Below are 18421 nucleotides of genomic sequence, written 5' to 3' on the forward strand. Positions count from 1 at the left end.
TTCTGCACAGTAAAGAGAAAAATGAAGTAAAAAATAAATGTACAATGTGAATCTTGTCGCGTCGGGTCGAGTTGAAACGTGACCCAGAAATAAATATATAGGCTATAAACATATATATATTATATCATTAACATATTAAATAATATAATATGTTTTGTTAACATTATATGTTAATATATTTATTTTCCTACCAATCCTATTTTTAATATAGTTTTATAAAACTCGTTTTTAAATTCTACGAGTCTGACCATCGAACTTTCTTGAAAAAGGACGTACTCAAACGGAGCAACGAATAAGATAAGATAACGTGTATTTCAAGCCAAAATGTGGCCATGTACCAAAAATAACATACAAGATTAACAAATTACAGCACTCGTCACAAAAAAAAAAAAAAAAAAAGAGGAATATGGGAAATCGAAAAGAGACGAAGCTGAAGTTCATCTCCGAGAACAAAGAAGAGACACAAATAAAACAAATACCTCAATTTCGTCTATTAATTTTTTTTTCAAACGATATCCAGTTTAGAGGTTGAAACTTAGCGAACAGCTAGCGGCCTTTCAGTTATTCTGATGTTTCTGGCGTCGTGAATTATTATGTAAAAGATTGCACCTATTATTTTTGCTCTCGACAAAAATGAGAGATTAATTTTGCTATTTGTTATATTAGAAATTCGAGGATGTCTTTAGTGAAAATAAGTTTTCGTGTTTTCAAAGGATTTTATTTTTTCATTATTCATTCAATTAGTGAAGTGGAGCTAGTTCAGTATCCTAGCAGCAATATAAGATAATAGGCTAAATCGCTCATCTAACTTAAGTGCCTCTTCTTTGGGATATGTACCAAAGTGGTTCTTAGAAACAACCTTAACGAAGTTGCTTTCTCCAGCGATTTCTAGCTTCCTAGGTAATGTGTAGCTTTTCCCTTAGGGGGACTTCGAAAGCCTGGCATGTACATCGATGCAATAAACTTGAATGCTAGAACGTTAGAAAGCTAAGCAGAAGGAAAATCTGCTAAGGGTTTGAGGGGCAATTTGGATTGCAAATAAAAGCATTCGTAAAGCAAGGAGAGTGCCTTATGTAGGTGATTACTATGGGGAACAAATGGTGATTCAAATGGAGAGATTGTAAAGACACCATGGCTCTCCCGAATTAAACCAAAATATATATATTGTTCTTCGTTTTCAGTTAGATATATTTTTATCTTTAATGTTGGTCTCTTATCCATTTGCTACGTCTGAGGAAATCTGCTAAGCTTTGAGGAGCGATTCGGGATATAAATGAAAACATCGTGGAAACTTTTCAGATGGGTATACTGAGGAAAAAAGATAGAACTTCAAAGGAGGATGATAATGACACTCCCCCTCACCCAAACAGAAACACAGTGTGCATTGACTCTGTTTTGATTTCAATGAATGGCTTGCGCTTGTTTCCTTTCCCTATAACTCTGTAATGGAATTTATGGCATCATGGCATTCCATGTATATCCATAGTTTTGTGATACAGATTATAAATAAAAATATATCCTCTTGTATCGATTTGTAGCGCCTACCAAAACCGCTGGATGTCTTTGTTTTATCCTGGTTTCAAGCAAAGCATGTTCTCAAACGATAAATAAAAGTTCAAATAGGGATAAAATCCTTTTAATAGACAGTGATGATGATAACAGTGATAGAAATTCACAAAAATACCAGATATTTCGGTGTTTTGATGTTGGAGTATCAAATTGTTGAATTGCACTGAATTTATAAACTTTGAAAGGGCGGTTTTGAACGAGGTCAACGTTTAAGAAATTCAATCGCCCGCATGTTCAAGAAAAGTCATTATTATATGTTCTCTTGATTTTATGTTCGCCGAAGGCACAAGCTCAATCATACAAAACAGTAAGTGTTTTTTTTTTAACTAGCTTCACCTTTTTCTTATTTTAGTTAACGAAGTCTAAGCTAGAAGCAACTCCAAAGTACTCAAAACAAATCTTAATTGAAATCAAGACCTAAACATCAAGATAAAATAAAGGAATAAAACAAAGTGCACGTTTTCAATTTAAACTTTTACGAATTAGCTGTATGTAACCCCTGCAAATTAAAGTAATTATTTAACTTAGAAGTCATCATTTTGGTCGCCCTGCATCAAATCATCCTCTTTAAGACCCCTTTTTTCAGTGGCGTCGTTTAGGGGGGCAGTTGCCCCCCCCCCCATAAATTTAGAGAAAAAATTATTAAGTAGCTTTAAAATTGTTGCTTATTTCAAATTTCAACTTTGTCCTTTGACTTGAGCAGATTGTTTTTTTTTTTATTAATCCACCCTTGTTTTAATATAAAATACGCGAAATACAGGGGTCCATTACACTCCCTAATATGTTCCACATTAATATTTATACAAATATACCGCCGTCCAAACCTTATCATCAAGTAAATAGGCGACCACCTCTGTTCAGATCAAATTCCTTTTTCCCTGATAGTTTAGGGTCTTTTACTTCCTGAAATCTATTAGTTCAAGACAAGATCTTCTTATTTTAAATCTTCCAAAATGGGTATGAATACACCCTCTACGTCTGCAAATAGGACAGAAATGGAATCACTGAAAAACAAGAAATCATTGAAACAAGAATTTGTTTTCATTGAAAAACATGAAAAAGAAATAAGACTTAGTGCTTTTTATAATAATTTTTCTACTGTAGCTAGATAGGTCAAATTGGTTTTTGTTTGGTCATAGAAGTTAGTGTGGGGATGGAATCAGCTCCAGGAATCATTTAATTGTTTAATTTTTTTACTTCCAATATCTAAATCAAAATTCCAATATAGCTCTATAATAAAACCAAGAAAGGGTAGAAGTCCTTACTTTCTTTAGTTCAGAACTAACTTTAAAAAAAACAATGGAAAATGGAACAAGAAGAAGAAGATATTAAAAATAATGGGATTTGATTCCCATCTATGTCTTCTTATAGTAACACAATAACAGAGAGTGAAGACAATCTTAACAGTGAAAGTAGGTCAACTTTGATCCTCTTGCCCTCCAATAAAAATTCCGGGGCTACGCCCCTGCCTTTTGTTTAAATATGTCGTCTGTCGTTGTCTATCCTCTTGTATCGACTGGTGAAATCAGAGAAATTGTTTTCGTCTTTTTAATTTATTCTTGCTTAAAACAAAATATTCGCTATATTTCGTCGTGCAACCCTGCAACAAAGAGAAAAAGAGATACTACTCTCCTATGCTTCCATGTTAAAATATGTGCTTTAATACCATTCGTTTGTTTTTTCTGACGAATTTTTGTAACCCAATTACATTATTCTCTTAGCTTATGTCAGAAAGGAAAGCCAAATGACCCTGCCTTCTTTACCCGTTGCTGCTCTATCCTGTTCTGAGCTTGTAAAAAGGATGTTAAACCTGATTGATTCTTTAGTATGAAATCTCAAGTCAGTTTAAAGAACGAACTTGTTTTGAATTGCAAAGTTTTTTACACGTAAACATCCCACTTATCTTTGCCTACTACTTCAAACTGCATTTACTCAGGACTTACTTATTGCTTGAAATGCTTTATGATTTGGGACGGTCGTATTATTTACTGATACAACACTTATCGATAAAGGCGCTTTAACCTTTCAACTGTCAGTCTCAAACAAATTTACGGATCCCAATTCGTGTTCCACCATGCTTTCTAGCTTCGTTTGAAAGTGAGGTAATTTCTTTTCAAGTTTGGAAGAAAGATTTCAAAGAAATTTTGAAAGGAACCATCTTTTAATGTTTGAAGAAATGGTACACAAATTTCATTTTGGAAAAGATGGGGGAATTCTTTTGTGGATTCGGACACTAGCCCGAGGTAATTTTCTTGTGTCAGGTTTCATTCCCCTTTCCATCATTTATTAAAGGCACTCTCTGAAAGTTCGAGATTTTGTTTTTTTAGATCAGGGTTATTATTCTTCTCTCGTATATAGTTTGAAACAAGATTTGTCTTTTTATTTTTCACAATAACGTCTAATTCTTACATAATTTGGAAAAAATATAAGCCACGTCTTTTGGCTTTTATCTGACCGTTCCGAGTTTTTTTTTTTTTTATAATGTAGTTGTGATGTATTGTTCTGGTGAAGTAATAAATATTTGAATCTGAATCTATTTGAATCTGAAAAACTCTTGGATTATAAATTTGCGTCAAAGAAAAAAGAATATCACAAATTATACCGAGTGAAAGTCCGCTGCTAAGGATTTTAACACGAATTCATTTCAGTTACAGTATAGCTTATTAAGAGTTTGATATCAAGCGATATGTTTGCAGTAACCAAGTTTAACATCAGAACTTTTCTTGTGAATATCTGGATGGAATTTCAGACGAGTTCCAACAGGAAAAAGCAGCGTGTCTTAGAGGTATACATACCTTACATATCGTCTTGTACATATAGGATATAGAGAAGGCGTTCACAGTACTTCGGAGCAGTACTTCATCCAACAAAACAAAGTAGCGCGTCTTTAAGTTATGTATACCTTACATATCGTCTTGTACGTATGGGATATAGAGAAGTCATTCACAGTATTTCGGAGCAATACTTCATCCAACAGAACAAACCAGCGCTTCTTAAAGGTATACATACCTTACATATCGTCTTGTACATATGGGATATAGAGAAGTCATTCACAGTACTTCGGAGCAGTACTTCATTCAGCAGAACAAAGCAGCGCGTCTTAAAGGTATACATACCTTACATATTATCTTGTACATATGGGATATAGAGATTGCATTCACACTACTTCGGAGCAGTACTTCATCCAACAGAACAAAGCAGCGCGTCTTAGAAGTATACATACCTTACATATCGTCTTGTACATATGGGATATAGAGATTGCGTTCACAGTACTTCAAAACAGTACTTCATCCAACAGAACAAACCAGTGCTTCTTAAAGGTATACATACCTTACATATCGTCTTGTACATAAGGGATATAGAGAAGGCGTTGACAGTATTTTGGAGCAGTACTTCATCCAACAGAACAAAGCAGCGCGTCTTAGAGGTATACATACCTTACATATCTTCTTGTACATATGGGATATAGAGATTGCGTTCGCAGTATTTATCCAATAGAACAAAGCAGCGCTTCTTAAAGGTAGTACATACCTTACATATCGTCTTGTATATATAGGATATAGAGAAGGCGTTCCCAGTTCTTCGGAGCAGTACTTCATCCAACAGAACAAATCAGCGCGTCTTAAAGGTATACATACCTTACATATCGTCTTGTACATATGAGATATAGAGATTGCGTTCACAGTATTTATCCAATAGAACAAATCAGCGCTTCTTAAAGGTAATACATACCTTACATATCGTCTTGTACATATGGGATATAGAGAAGTCGTTCACAATTCTTCGGAGCAGTACTTCATCCAACAGAACAAAGCAGCGCGTCTTAAAGGTATACATGCCTTACATATTATCTTGTACATATGGGATATAGAGAAGGCGTTCACAGTATTTATCCAACAGAACAAAGCAGCGCTTTTTAAAGGTAATACATACCTTACATATAGTCTTGTATATATGGGATTTAGAGAAGTCATTCACAGTACTTCGGAGCAGTACTTCATTCAACAGAACAAAGCAGCGCGTCTTAAAGGTATACATACCTTACATATCATCTTGTACATATGAATATAGAGAAGGCCTTCACAGTACTTCTAAGCAGTACTTCATCCAACAAAACAAAGCAGCGCGTCTTAAAGGTATACATACCTTATATATCGTCTTGTACATATGATATATATAGAAGGCGTTCACAGTACTTCGGAGCAGTACTTCATCTAGCAGAATAAAGCAGCGCATCTTAAAGGTATACGTATTTTACATATCGTCTTGTACATATGGGATATAGAGAAGGCGTTCACAGTATTTCGGAGCAGCACTTCATCCAACAGAACAAAGCAGCGCATCTTAAAGGTATACATACCTTACATATCGTCTTGTATATATGGGGTATAGAGAAGGCGTTCACAGTACTTCGGAGCAGTACTTCATCCAACAAAACAAAGCAGCGCGTCTTAAAGGTATACATACCTTATGTATCGTCTTGTACATATGAGAAATAGAGAAGGCGTTCACAGTACTTCGGAGCAGTACTTTATCTAACAGAACAAAGCTGCGCATCTTAAAGGTATACATACCTTACATATCGTCTTGTACATATGGGATATAGAGAAGGCGTTCACAGTATTTCGAAGCGGTACTTCATCCAAAAAAACAAACAGCGCGTCTTAAAGGTAGACATACCTTACATATCGTCTTGTACATATGGGATATAGAGATTGCGTTCACAGTATTTATCCAACAGAACAAAGCAGCGCTTCTTAAAGGTAATACATATTTTACATATCGTCTTGTACATATGGGATATAGAGAAGTCGTTCACAATACTTCGGAGCAGTACTTCATCCAACAGAACAAAGCAGCGCGTCTTAAAGGTATACATACCTTATATATCGTCTTGTACATAATATATATAAAGAAGGCGTTCACAGTACTTCGGAGCAGTACTTCATCTAGCATAACAAAGCAGCGCATCTTAAAGGTATACGTACCTTACATATCGTCTTGTACATATGGGATATAGAGAAGGTGTTCACAGTATTTCGGAGCAGTACTTCATCCAACAGAACAAAGCAGCGCATCTTAAAAGTATACATACCTTACATATCGTCTTGTATATATGGGATATAGAGAAGGCGTTCACAGAACTTCGGAGCAGTACTTCATCCAACAAAACAAAGCAGCGCGTCTTGAAGGTATACATACCTTATGTATCGTCTTGTACATATGAGACATAGAGAAGGCGTTCACATTACTTCGGAGCAGTACTTTATCTAACAGAACAAAGCAGCGCATCTTAAAGGTATACATACCTTACATATCGTCTTGTACATATGGGATATAGAGAAGGCGTTCACAGTATTTCGGAGCAGTACTTCATCCAACAAAACAAAACAGCGCGTCTTAAAGATAGACATACCTTACATATCGTCTTGTACATATGGGATGTAGAGAAGGCGTTCACAGTACTTCGGAGCAGTACTTCATCCAACAAAAAAAAGCAGCGCGTCTTAAAGGTATACGCATATATATCGTCTAGTACAGGTAAGATATAGAGAAGGCGTTCACAATACTTCATCTAACAGGTCAAATCAGTGTGTCTTTAAAGTATACACACCTTATATATCGTCTTGTAGAGATGGGATATAGATAAGGCGTTCACATCGCTTCAGATTGCTTCATTAAATCATAAACTATGAATATAAGACATAGGCTGCGTGTAATTACTAATTATGCGTATTTTTACGTGTCAGGATCAAAATTCTTTAAGCAGTGTTTCCACTTCTACGGATTTTCCGTAGATCTAAGGATTTGGTTTCTGTCTACGGACAAAAGAAGGAAGTTACGGAGTCTACGGAATGCCTGCGAAAAAACGGAATCCTGTTGAAAATGTCATAATCATCATTCCTTTATAATATTGACTCCTTATGACCAGGGAATTATGTTGCAAATTCTTGTGTTCGATTCAACGCCAACGCGACGTCAGACCCAAATTTTGATACAGTCTGATCTGTGACTTTTTGCTTTTATTGTATTGAGCATTGGTACTTTTTGTTGTTTGAGTTTTTGGACGGAGCTCTGACAAAAAAAAGAAAGTTTGGAGAACCTTACTGCCTAGCAAAAGAGAAAAAAATTTCAAATCTGGGCGGAATTTCAACCTTGTACCTGTGAACGATTACAACGGGAAAAACTGCCGAGTTCTTGCGGTCATGCAATCGAACCATGGGACTTTTGTGGCACCTAATGGCTTACTGAAAATCATACGGAAAACTTTTGGCTTTTAACGGATTCTAGAAGGGAGTTAGTAGAAACACTGTGTTTAAGCCCAGAGACGTTTTTCGTGACTGTTTTGTTGATAATAGGTTTTCCATTATTTATAAAACTTGTCATGCTGATTATGTTGTCATTCCACTTATAAATGACACTAGGGTCGGCTTTCCTACCCCGTTTTGAATTGTTTTAACAGTAAATTGAACAAGTATACGTTTGGTAACGGCTATTTTATTGTAGAATGGACTATAGAGAGATCGGCTATTTTCTTTCTTTATTTTGTATTATGTTTTTCTGTTGCTGTTGTATCGGCGTCAGCTAATAATTAGTCTAATAGTTAAGTTTATGCAACCACTCCACTACAAGCACTTTTCTGTATGTTTCTTTTGGAATTATTAGTAGTTAATTACTAGTTATTATTTAATGTTATATTTTGTTTATAGTAGAATTGAATTGACTGATTCAACTCAAAGCAGAGTAAGCCACTACTCAATTTGATCCGAATTTCTGACATTTTTAACATACAAATTTTCAAGTATTCGGAGGTAAAAAATAGCCACTCGAATCCGAATTCCAAATTTGGATTGCCTGAGAACCGATCATTAAACTCAAACAAAATAATTAGAAAAAACAAACTGAAACTTGTATACCCTGCTATCTATTTTATAACTCTACTATCTATAAAGTATGACTAGTTACAACTAAATTATTTTTAATATCAATAATTAATCAGTGCTACTGATTAATACAATAATTAAATTATGCAGAGAAAATCTTTTTTTTTTAAGGAGATGCGCATCCTACATTGGCTCCAGAAAGGCTGGCCAGTCCTTACTTTATTGCTATTTTATGCTCAGGTCTTGCTGGATTTTTGTTCCTATTACTAGTTGGCGTATACCTCTGCATCCGAAGGCGAAGGCAAAGAAAACAAAAGAAAGCATTGGCCCTTGAAACACCCCATCATCAGTAAGTTTTTTTTTGTATCACGTAAATAATGTTTGCAGTTCCAAAATATTAAATAAAAGGAAAGCTTGACAAGCCTAAAAATAGTCCTATCTGTACGAACATAAGGCCAAATTCACAGATAAAAATTTTCAAGGTCAACGAAAAACTGTTTCGACATTATTTTTATGCTGCTACTACTAACAACTTATTGCAGCATCAAGCCGCCAATAAATCTCATAATAAGGTCAAAAGAGCTTTGACGCTCTCTTGATGGTGAATAATGAATTTTGGTTTTTATACATTTCTACTTTTTATAAAACAATGTACTAAAAGCAAATTGTCATAAAAAGCTATATGAAAATCTCCCTGAAATTGAAATTCGCTAATTGAAATAATATAAACAAAGACTTTCACCGATTGACTCAGCAAAAAAATTTCATCCAAAAAATCTATACTTAGCTTACCTGTTTTGGTAAGGTTACCCTACCTTACTATTTAACTTACCATTTTGGTAATTCTTCTCATTTTCATGCACATAAAGCAAAATATGAAAGCTTATGGTCATACCTCCTTTGTTTTTTCCTTCGCGCCTCGAAGGATTACCAATTTAGCCTCTTTTGCGCTAACAGGCGGTATCCCGCTCATGAAGCTTTTCAGTCTGGACCGGGGAGGTTTTTTGGTTAATATTGACCTTTTGTGATATATTGACTGGAATACTATGTGGATACGCCGATAAACATATCATTCAGTTGCTTTGTTCCTCTTTTTTCATTCATTGATACTTTGTATTTAAGAATCTCTAGCACATATATGAATGGATAATTTTATTGCAGAAAAACCAAAAGTTATGTAAAAATAAAAACAATTGGAAAAAGAAACTAAAAAAAAGATAAAACACTGATTGTCTATATATCTTTCCTATTTATAAAATGATCGTATTTGTATCTGTTTCTTTCTTCTGAATACACACCTAAACAATTAAAACTAGAAATGTGACATCACATTTTACTTCACGTGTAAGTCACGTCACGTGTGTCACGTTTCAGATATAGCTTACAAACCCCTCATTACTTAAGTTGATTTATACAAACAAATGGAATCGGTCCTCTTTTTCTATAGTCCTTGTGCAAAAATATGGACCCTTTTATTCCTTTTTTCATTTACTTCTGTTCTAGTCCATACGGTCAATCATCTTCCCTCATACCTTTTTTAAAGATGTAATTAGGATCCCCTTGGCCTACTTTAAAACAGATTTGATTTGCTCACTCCAAGTGTTTTTATAAATTTAAGGAAGCTGAGATTTTCCTTATAGCTTGTGTTGAAGCTTTGCAGATACGTCAGTATATATATCCTGATGACCGAGGAAACATCAGCAAAAAGTACAAGTTGCTGGTTTTACGGCATTCAAATATCGAGATTAAATACTTCCCCGCCCCTACTCCAAAAAACACAAAGTCAGTGGTTGATAGAAAGAAGTGCCATTTTTTAGTCATGTTAATATTTTACAATTTCGTTGCAAAAACATTATTTAAATATACAGAACTAACATATTTCTAAGGCTTAGCTTCTTTTTCTTATTTATTTGTTTAGAAACTAATGCTTGCAGTTTCTAGAGATAGCGTACAAAATTCTGCGCAACGATATAAAAATAATACTCAAATATCGAACTGTAAAAAATATAAAATATATGGCAAGGACTGGTTACTATAGGAGAGATATACAACTGATGTTCCAAGCACACATCCTTTGAAGATCAATAGCGTAGATCAAATGCTTCCCCTGCCTTACTCCAATAACAATAAAATTAGCGTTGAACAAAAAGACCAACATGTATGTCAATTTACTGTAAAGCCCAATTATGGGCTGCTTGGGGGAAAGTGCAATAGATAAAAACTATTATTGCTAATGGCTTTACTTTTAGATGGTAATTTGAGCAAAGGACTGAGGCTGTATTGAAAACCGCTAATATGGGGGAGGATAACCAAATATTGATCATAAGAGAACTCCTGTTTCTTTACTCCTTGCCTGGTTATGAAAAGGGCCTATCTATTTTAGAATCTTATTCATGGCGCTGAAAAATACGTATTTGAAAATGGTATATCAGTTTTCAACGAGGAAAAACTTTTCCGAATGGAAAATGAACGGTTTTGTTTCTTATTAATTAGGATGGAAGACACCAGACAATATATAAATCAAAAATTACCAAATTACAGTGTAACACATAATAATTTAAAAGAAACGAGAGCAAAAAAAAAAAAAAAAAAATAACGTGAAAGGAGGGGGAAAAGAGGAAAAAAAAAACAAAAAAAAAACTGACAACTTGCAAAAACTAATAAGCAGGCATTAATATTATAATTATTGGATTTTTACTCACTATTTAAAAATCTAAATTGTAGAATGATCAAACAGAGAAAAACAACTAAACAAATAAAAGAAAAATAACTTAGGACTGAAAAAACCTGATAAGGTGATGGTGCGGAGAAAAACGGATACAAGCAGTATTTGAAAGTTTTCTTTGTAGTGCTTCCATTTTTTCAGTAATATTAGGAACAAGAAATTTATTAATAATTACCCGGTTTTTAGTCCAAGGTGGAAGAAACAACAAAAATTTACAAAATCTAAAATAATTAATCCGGATTCTTTTTAACTCAGTTTTCTTCAGAAGGAGGAAAATTCCAGAAGCAAATAGGCTTGAATTGTCACAAAAAGTTGAGTACAGCTTAGTTAACGCATATTTGTTACATTTACCTCTATTGGTAATAATCTTAGCATATCCTAAATTAAATTTCATGTTAATATCTGAGACTCTGTGCTGGCGCAAGCTCGGAAGACTATTAGTAATAGAACTACCGAGCCATCGAAGAGAATCTACGAGAGGAATAGTAAAGCCACTACAGCGAAGGGAAGTACTAGAAATATTATTAAAAGAAAGACATTTACATTTATCTACATTAAGAGAAAGGCCTATGTCTGAAAAAGAAGAAGCAACACAAGAAACCATGTTAGATAAACCAGTTTTAGTACGGCTTATAAGAAGCAAATCATCAGCGTAAGCCAGGTAGGAAACATCAGAAAAACCGGAGAGATAGGTAGCCAAAATCTTTGCCAGAACTCCGGAAATACACAAATTAAAAAGGGTCGGAGATAAAACTCCACCTTGCCTTAAACCTCTTTTAAATTTAATATTAGATGCAGGCAGAGATTTCAGCCGAAGAAAAGAATTAGAGTACCAGTACCGAAGAAGCAAAATAACCGATAGATTGACACCGTAACCACGAAGAGCAGAAAAAAGCTGACTATGACATACACTATCAAAAGCTTTTGATAGATCTAAAGTACAAAGAAATATACTCCTTCCCTTAGAAGAATTTTCAAGGAGCAAAGATGATAATACACGATGTGCGTGTTGAAAACCTACTCCAGGCTTAAATCCAAACTGGTTATCTCTCTCAAGCATATTATTAGTCACAAAAGGTATTAAAACATGCTCAAGAACTTTACTAAAAGTGCAAGAGACAGTAATAGGTCGGTAAGAAGAGCAAATAAAAGGAGAATTCCCCTTCTTTAAAATTGAAGAGACAGTACCACACAAAAAACTCTCCGGTACACTAGAAGTACAAATACACATCTGGAGAAGTAGGTGTATATGGTTAATAAGGGGGAGCAATCTAATAAAAGGTGAAATCTAGATATACCATCATTATCAACATTATCTGATTTAAGTTTCTTAATTGCTTCAATTACAGATGAAAGAGAAATAGGAACACAGAGACGCTGAGATAGAGGGGTACTAAAAATAGCAGAAAGAGAATGAGAATACAAAGAATGCACACGGTAATTAACATTAGAAAAAATAGACGAGTAATGGTCATGCCTAGCAGATGCAGAAAGACAATCACTATTTGGTACATCACTTCTAATCGACTCAGAATTAATAACTTTTCGCCATTCTCTCTTTGACACTGGAAAATCCATACCACGATAACGCATAGATTTAAGATATTTTTTATATTCCCTGCGGGTCTTACGCTTAAGGTCAGAAACAATACCACAGGGCGGTCTATCACATTCATTCTAAACTTTTAACCAAAACTTAGCTGTATTTTTCAAAGTTTTAAATTAGGATCTAAAGACCAAATAGGTTTTTGCGTACCACGTCTAACACGTTGCAGCGGCACTGCAACTGCCTCGGCATCTTTTAAACATTTAATTATTTAATTATAATAGCAATCCAGGTCCTTTTTGCAATTCCCTTGTATAGAGCTCTGAAGCAGATGATAGGGAACTCGTATAGCAGACAGCAGCCTTGTTAGTGTAAACGCATAAAGAGAAACATCAGCTTTCTTCCAGTTACTTTTTTCAAACAATTTTGAAGACTGGGGTACTTTGCAGAAACTTGCAGGGTTTAAATTCAGCGTAAGAGTAAGTGAGATAGGGAGATGGTCTAAGTTTTGTTCTTCAGCATGTACAAACACTATTGATGTAATAATACTAGGTGAGCAAATAATGTGATCAATATTGCTCTTACTGCCTGAATGGTGAATATAAGAATACGGATGAGTTTTGGGTATAATATGATAAGATGGAAGGCAATCCAACAACAAATCACATCTCACTGATGAGTTATTTATATCTGTATTGAGGTCACCAATGATCATAAAATCTAGAGAAATAGAAAGAATATTTTCCACTAGAAACTTCAACGTGTTACAGGCTTTAGCAAATCTAGCCATCGATCTAGAGGAACGGTCATCATAAGGCATATAAGAATTAATGAAAACTATAGTGCCCATACGAACAGCCAAAAAAACTCATCCGAGTAAAAAATCACCGGCGAAACCAAATTAGGATTGTGCTTAAAAACACAAGCTAGTCCGCCGGATGGCCGGCCACTTGTGGCTCTGGCAGTAGTAAAAAACACATCATGATGAAGGCTACGACGCAAAACGTTAATACTAGAGTCTGTAAGAAGATGCTCCTGTAAACAAACCAAATCAAAATCATAGTAGAACTCATCAATAAAGAAATCCTTATCCTTTGTACCATTAATATTAAACGATATTATTGAAAACTCCAAAGTCATTGCAAAAAGTGGGAGCGTGACATTATTTCCTTAGATATAGGGCAGGACAAGCTATAAGAAGTATGATTTTTACCACAGTTAGCACACTTCGGAGCAACACTACAAGGACTATCCTTAGTAGACATATGTGGCCCAGCACATCTGGCACATTTCGGGACATTGCTGGTGCAAGCACTTTGAAAGTGATCGTATGATCGGCATTTGAAGCAGCATTTAGGTATTTCTTTAAATACGTGAATTTGAAAAAAATCATATCCCACTTTAATTCCTTCTTTGAAATAAGCAGACTGAGTGAAGGAGTCTTCAAATTCCAGCTTGACTGACATAGTCTGGCTCAGTCGATTTGCACTTATTATACCTTGCAGTCTTTTAATAACTGAAAGGTCAACATCAACTGGGAAACCCCTGAGAATCCCAAAAAAGCGCTTGGATCGTACTTTAACTGTTGCTCCGGTAATCAAGTTCTGAACGGATGTACAAAAATCTTCAGTTGCAGATTTATCAATATTGACATACCATCTGTCTTTAACAGGTTTCACACTACAAACTAATTCATGCCCAGCTATTTGATCGAGAACAGATTTGCGTTTAATCGGATCAGACAGATCTGAAGGCACTTTAGAAACAATAACTGTCGTATGAGTGTCAATTGCTGGGGTAGGTTTAGGAAGTTGAGGAAAATTCAACTGATAATTGTCAAGTTCCCCTGACATTTCAACAACCACTTGTTGTATCTCATTAAACTTAGAGAGTAAAGAAGTATAAGCATTTGCAGGGAGACATGGCACCTCTGTAGGTCGCTTTATCACAAACGTACGTGCCAAAGTGTCACTACTGTCAAGAGATCTTAACAGAGAAATAATGTCACTAAAATGATTAGAAAGTGCATTGATCCCCTTACGTACTGGGCAATCCAATTCAGGTGCACTTATTTGCCACAGTAAACTTTTAGCTTCTTTGACTATATTCACGTCAAAAAACTCCATACCATGTCTTTTAATAATATCCTCCTCAATTCCGCTTAGCAAATTGCTTTGAATAAAATTCAGAATAAAATTCAGGCATAACGTCGGAGCTTTTCATGGCTATCGCACTCACCACAAATTAAAAAGTCTCAATATTAATTCAGGAAAAAATACTGAGTTAATAAATATCGAAATATAGGTCAAACTAAAAACACAGTAGATTACATTTTATAATCCTCTTAAAGTTAATCCTCTTAACTCAGGTCATCAACTAATTTGGAATAAATTATGACCTCACCAAAATAAATCCAGACAGGAATAATATCCAATTCAATTTTGATGTTACCTCACTGAACTCTGAAACGAAACTGAACATATATATATGTTCAGTGAACATATATCACTGAACATATATATATATATATATATATATATATATATATATGTTTTGCTTTTACATTTTACGCAGATTTGAGGCTTCCGGGATGACTCTTTAAGAGGAGAATCTTTCACCCTCATCCCCTGTGCTGGTAACCCTATCGGTTGCTCATCAAAGCCAAGCTCCTTGTGTATGACAATGATTTGTTTATTGTGAAATACTTTAATTTGAAACTGTGCAAGTGTCAAAATGTATTCTAACAATGATGTGAAGTCGTGTAGAAGAGAGAGAGGGGGGGGGGGGGGTCAGACTGGAATAGTTCAAGGTAAAAATACGCCATAAACCGCATAGAAATACAATCGCATACACATAGACACACTGCGATTTTATTTCGTTGAAAAAAAGACATTTTCCACCTTTTTAACAATGAACAGCGTCTCATTCATTTTCTATGGAAGATATTGTCAGAGGGAGATAAGAGCACTTATAACTTTTCTTCATTGGTCAAGTTTATTTGGATTTGATTCATCCCCTTGTGTGTCAATATTTTGTTTTAGGGTCATAGGGGATCTTGACAAGTTGTTGAAATTCAACGAAAAAATTGAAAATATCCCTGGGCTACAACATTGAAAGGATAGTGACCGGGTCTTGACTTCCGCTTTCATTTTATGGTAAAGATTCAAAAGGCTTTTAAAAGTTGTTTATGAATTGATGAAACATAGTCTTATTTTTCGTCCTGCCACGCCATAAATATTTATCTGTCTTCAATTAATAGTAAACCAAAGAAATTGTAAGCTAAATGATACTTTTGTCTGCTATATTTCCAATTGTGGTTTATTAGCAAAAAATGTTAAGAAAACTGTGAATTCAAAAAAATGTTGACAGATTAAATGAAGCAAAGGGCAAAAGCTCTATTTTTGTGCCTCAGGTTTTCTTAAAATATTAGTTTTCTTTTTTGGTTTTGGCAATCGGAGTTGAAAAATAAACAAAACATTTTTCTCTACGTTTAATCTTAGTTTTATTTACTCTCATTATTAAATAAAACCATATCATTTGCCTTGGTTTTCTTCAAAATTATAATTCTTCGTAACTTGAACTTTTATTGCTATATTTACTTTGGAAACGCATTCCCTAGGTCATAACACCTAGAAATTTCATAAGCATTCTTACTACATACTCGGTTATTGTAGGTCAAATTTTATGGGAGGAAAGAAGTCTGTCCATGCCAAGCAACCGCCGCGTCAGAGCGACGGCTCTCGGAAATGTTCCAATATTTTATAAGCTATGTCTGTTTGTTGCCTAGGGTTCAAACAGTTTCGTTTTTTTTATCTGACGTAAAACAACTCATAGCTGCAGCCAAAGACAGAACTCTTGTTATCAAATTGGTTGTTTGTTTCCTTTAGATTACTTAGCACAAATTTAGCGCAAATTAGCACGGCATTAGCATAAATGTGAGGCGAGCCGAAAAAAAGGTCGACTTCTTCCACCGTGTTTTTCTGTTACTTCTCCCGGGGGAAGCTTAAAAAGACCTGGGAGCATCGCCATTGCTCTTGCTTTGAGCATGTGTTGTTTTTTTGTTCAACCTTTAGTTGATTGTAAAGCAGTTTTTTTTTGTTTTTTTTTTTAAGCAAGTCTCGTTGCTTTTCAATCTTTTTATCTCGTTTTACTGGAGTTGAGAAGATTACAAATTCTCATTTTTTAGTATCTAACCTTTGAATAGGTTTGATACTGGAAGGATTATCTTGCTGAGAGATAAACCTATCTCAATTTCCCCGACTGTCTCTCAAAATGACACAAATGTCCTCCTAGCAAGTTTGGTCACTCTTTCCCGGGATCCAAATAATCTTTCTGTTAGATAGTTTCTATAAAATTACGAGAGATCGAGAGAAAATGTAGACTAAGAATTGAATTTACCCAACAGTCCTTAATCGAATTGAGTAATCAACGCTATAGAGACGCTTGTAATTACCGTCAAGGGGAGATGAGACGAAAAATCTTATAAGCTAAACGCTTGGACCGTTAAGGGAAGTGTGAAAACGGGTGACTATATCCTCTCTAATTTTTTTCGCTAGGAGATACTGGCATTTGAGCAAGATCAGCAAAAGCTTTTGATTGCGAGTCAGATATAGAAGAGAAATTTAAAGAATGAGTAAAATATTTATTACAACAGTGATTGTTTCGAGTCCACCTTTAGGATCTGTTTCATGGACACAAAATAAACAGCATGTCCTTGACGCCTGAGTATGGATCGAGAGAGAGAGAGAGAGAGAGAGAGAGAGAGAGAGAGAGAGAGAGAGAGAGAGACGTAATGGAGAAAACTTGGTCCGTTGTTCTCACTTCTTCGCATTGTGGAAAGGCAGTGTTTTCGCACTTCTTCGCATTGGATATTGAAGTAACACAAGTTAAGAATAAGGAACAATATCTTTGATTTATAATTGCTAGGTAGTTCCGTGAACTTAAATGCAATCTCTCGTAAAAAGGACAAAAATTCTACTGACTGGGTAAATAGTCTTTGGGTGACTAAGAGGATAAGACGTTTTTTAATACCTTGGCGTCTCTGTATTTCAATCTCTACTTCTTTAGAAGTTTACCGTTTCAAAATATGCCAGCTTCTTCAAGTTCAAATCAGAAAACGCAAGCGTCCACAGTTCAATGCGAAATTCCACAATCTTTGCTGATCAGGCGAAGTAAAATAAAAAAGAATCCTTAATCACTGCTAAAGAATCTTGGTTAGTGTTAGAACTTAGTTAGTTGAGCTAAAAATTAATTTATGAAGCCATTAGAATGTCAAATTTTAGCTACAGTAGTTCAGAAGACCTTATGCTATACAACACAAATTTTACAGGGAAACGGAAAAAGTGGAAAATGGATTTAGGATTTTGTTTGTTGCCATTATAACGGCTAAATATGTATATTTCATAGATTTTTATATTTCATAGTCATAAATATATCATCATAGATAGTCATAGATAATATTATCGTCACTGATATTTCAGTCCTCCAAGATGTGGCAAAAATGTTTGGTACCTAAATTTTCATTTCTTTAATAATTTTTTCTTTAGTGAGAAAGGGGGATGTAAGCCACTTCTGCAAATAAGGAAAACTTCTAAACATGGGGAAATGCAATAAAATAGAAAAGAGATTAAACTAATCGAAAGGGCTTATTTGTTCATGGAGGTGTGCTTTAGTTCTAAGCTTGATATCACACAACGC

The 18421-nt window shown here is 34.8% G+C and overlaps 1 protein-coding gene across 2 annotated transcripts in view; it reads left to right on the forward strand.

Moving 5' to 3' along the window:
• The window catches only part of ed (hemicentin protein echinoid), a 143946-nt gene that overhangs the window by 95812 nt on the left and 29713 nt on the right, over positions 1-18421 (forward strand). For both annotated transcript variants that reach the window (XM_089093520.1, XM_089093521.1), the window contains exon 9: positions 8625-8802. In XM_089093520.1, coding sequence (XP_088949646.1) covers positions 8625-8802 — 178 coding nt within the window. The remainder of the gene's footprint in view (positions 1-8624; positions 8803-18421) is intronic.

This window comes from Artemia sp. Qi Xiang Cuo, chromosome 8 (assembly GCF_049724085.1).
Source record: "Artemia sp. Qi Xiang Cuo chromosome 8, ASM4972408v1, whole genome shotgun sequence".
NCBI lineage: Eukaryota > Metazoa > Arthropoda > Branchiopoda > Anostraca > Artemiidae > Artemia > Artemia sp. Qi Xiang Cuo.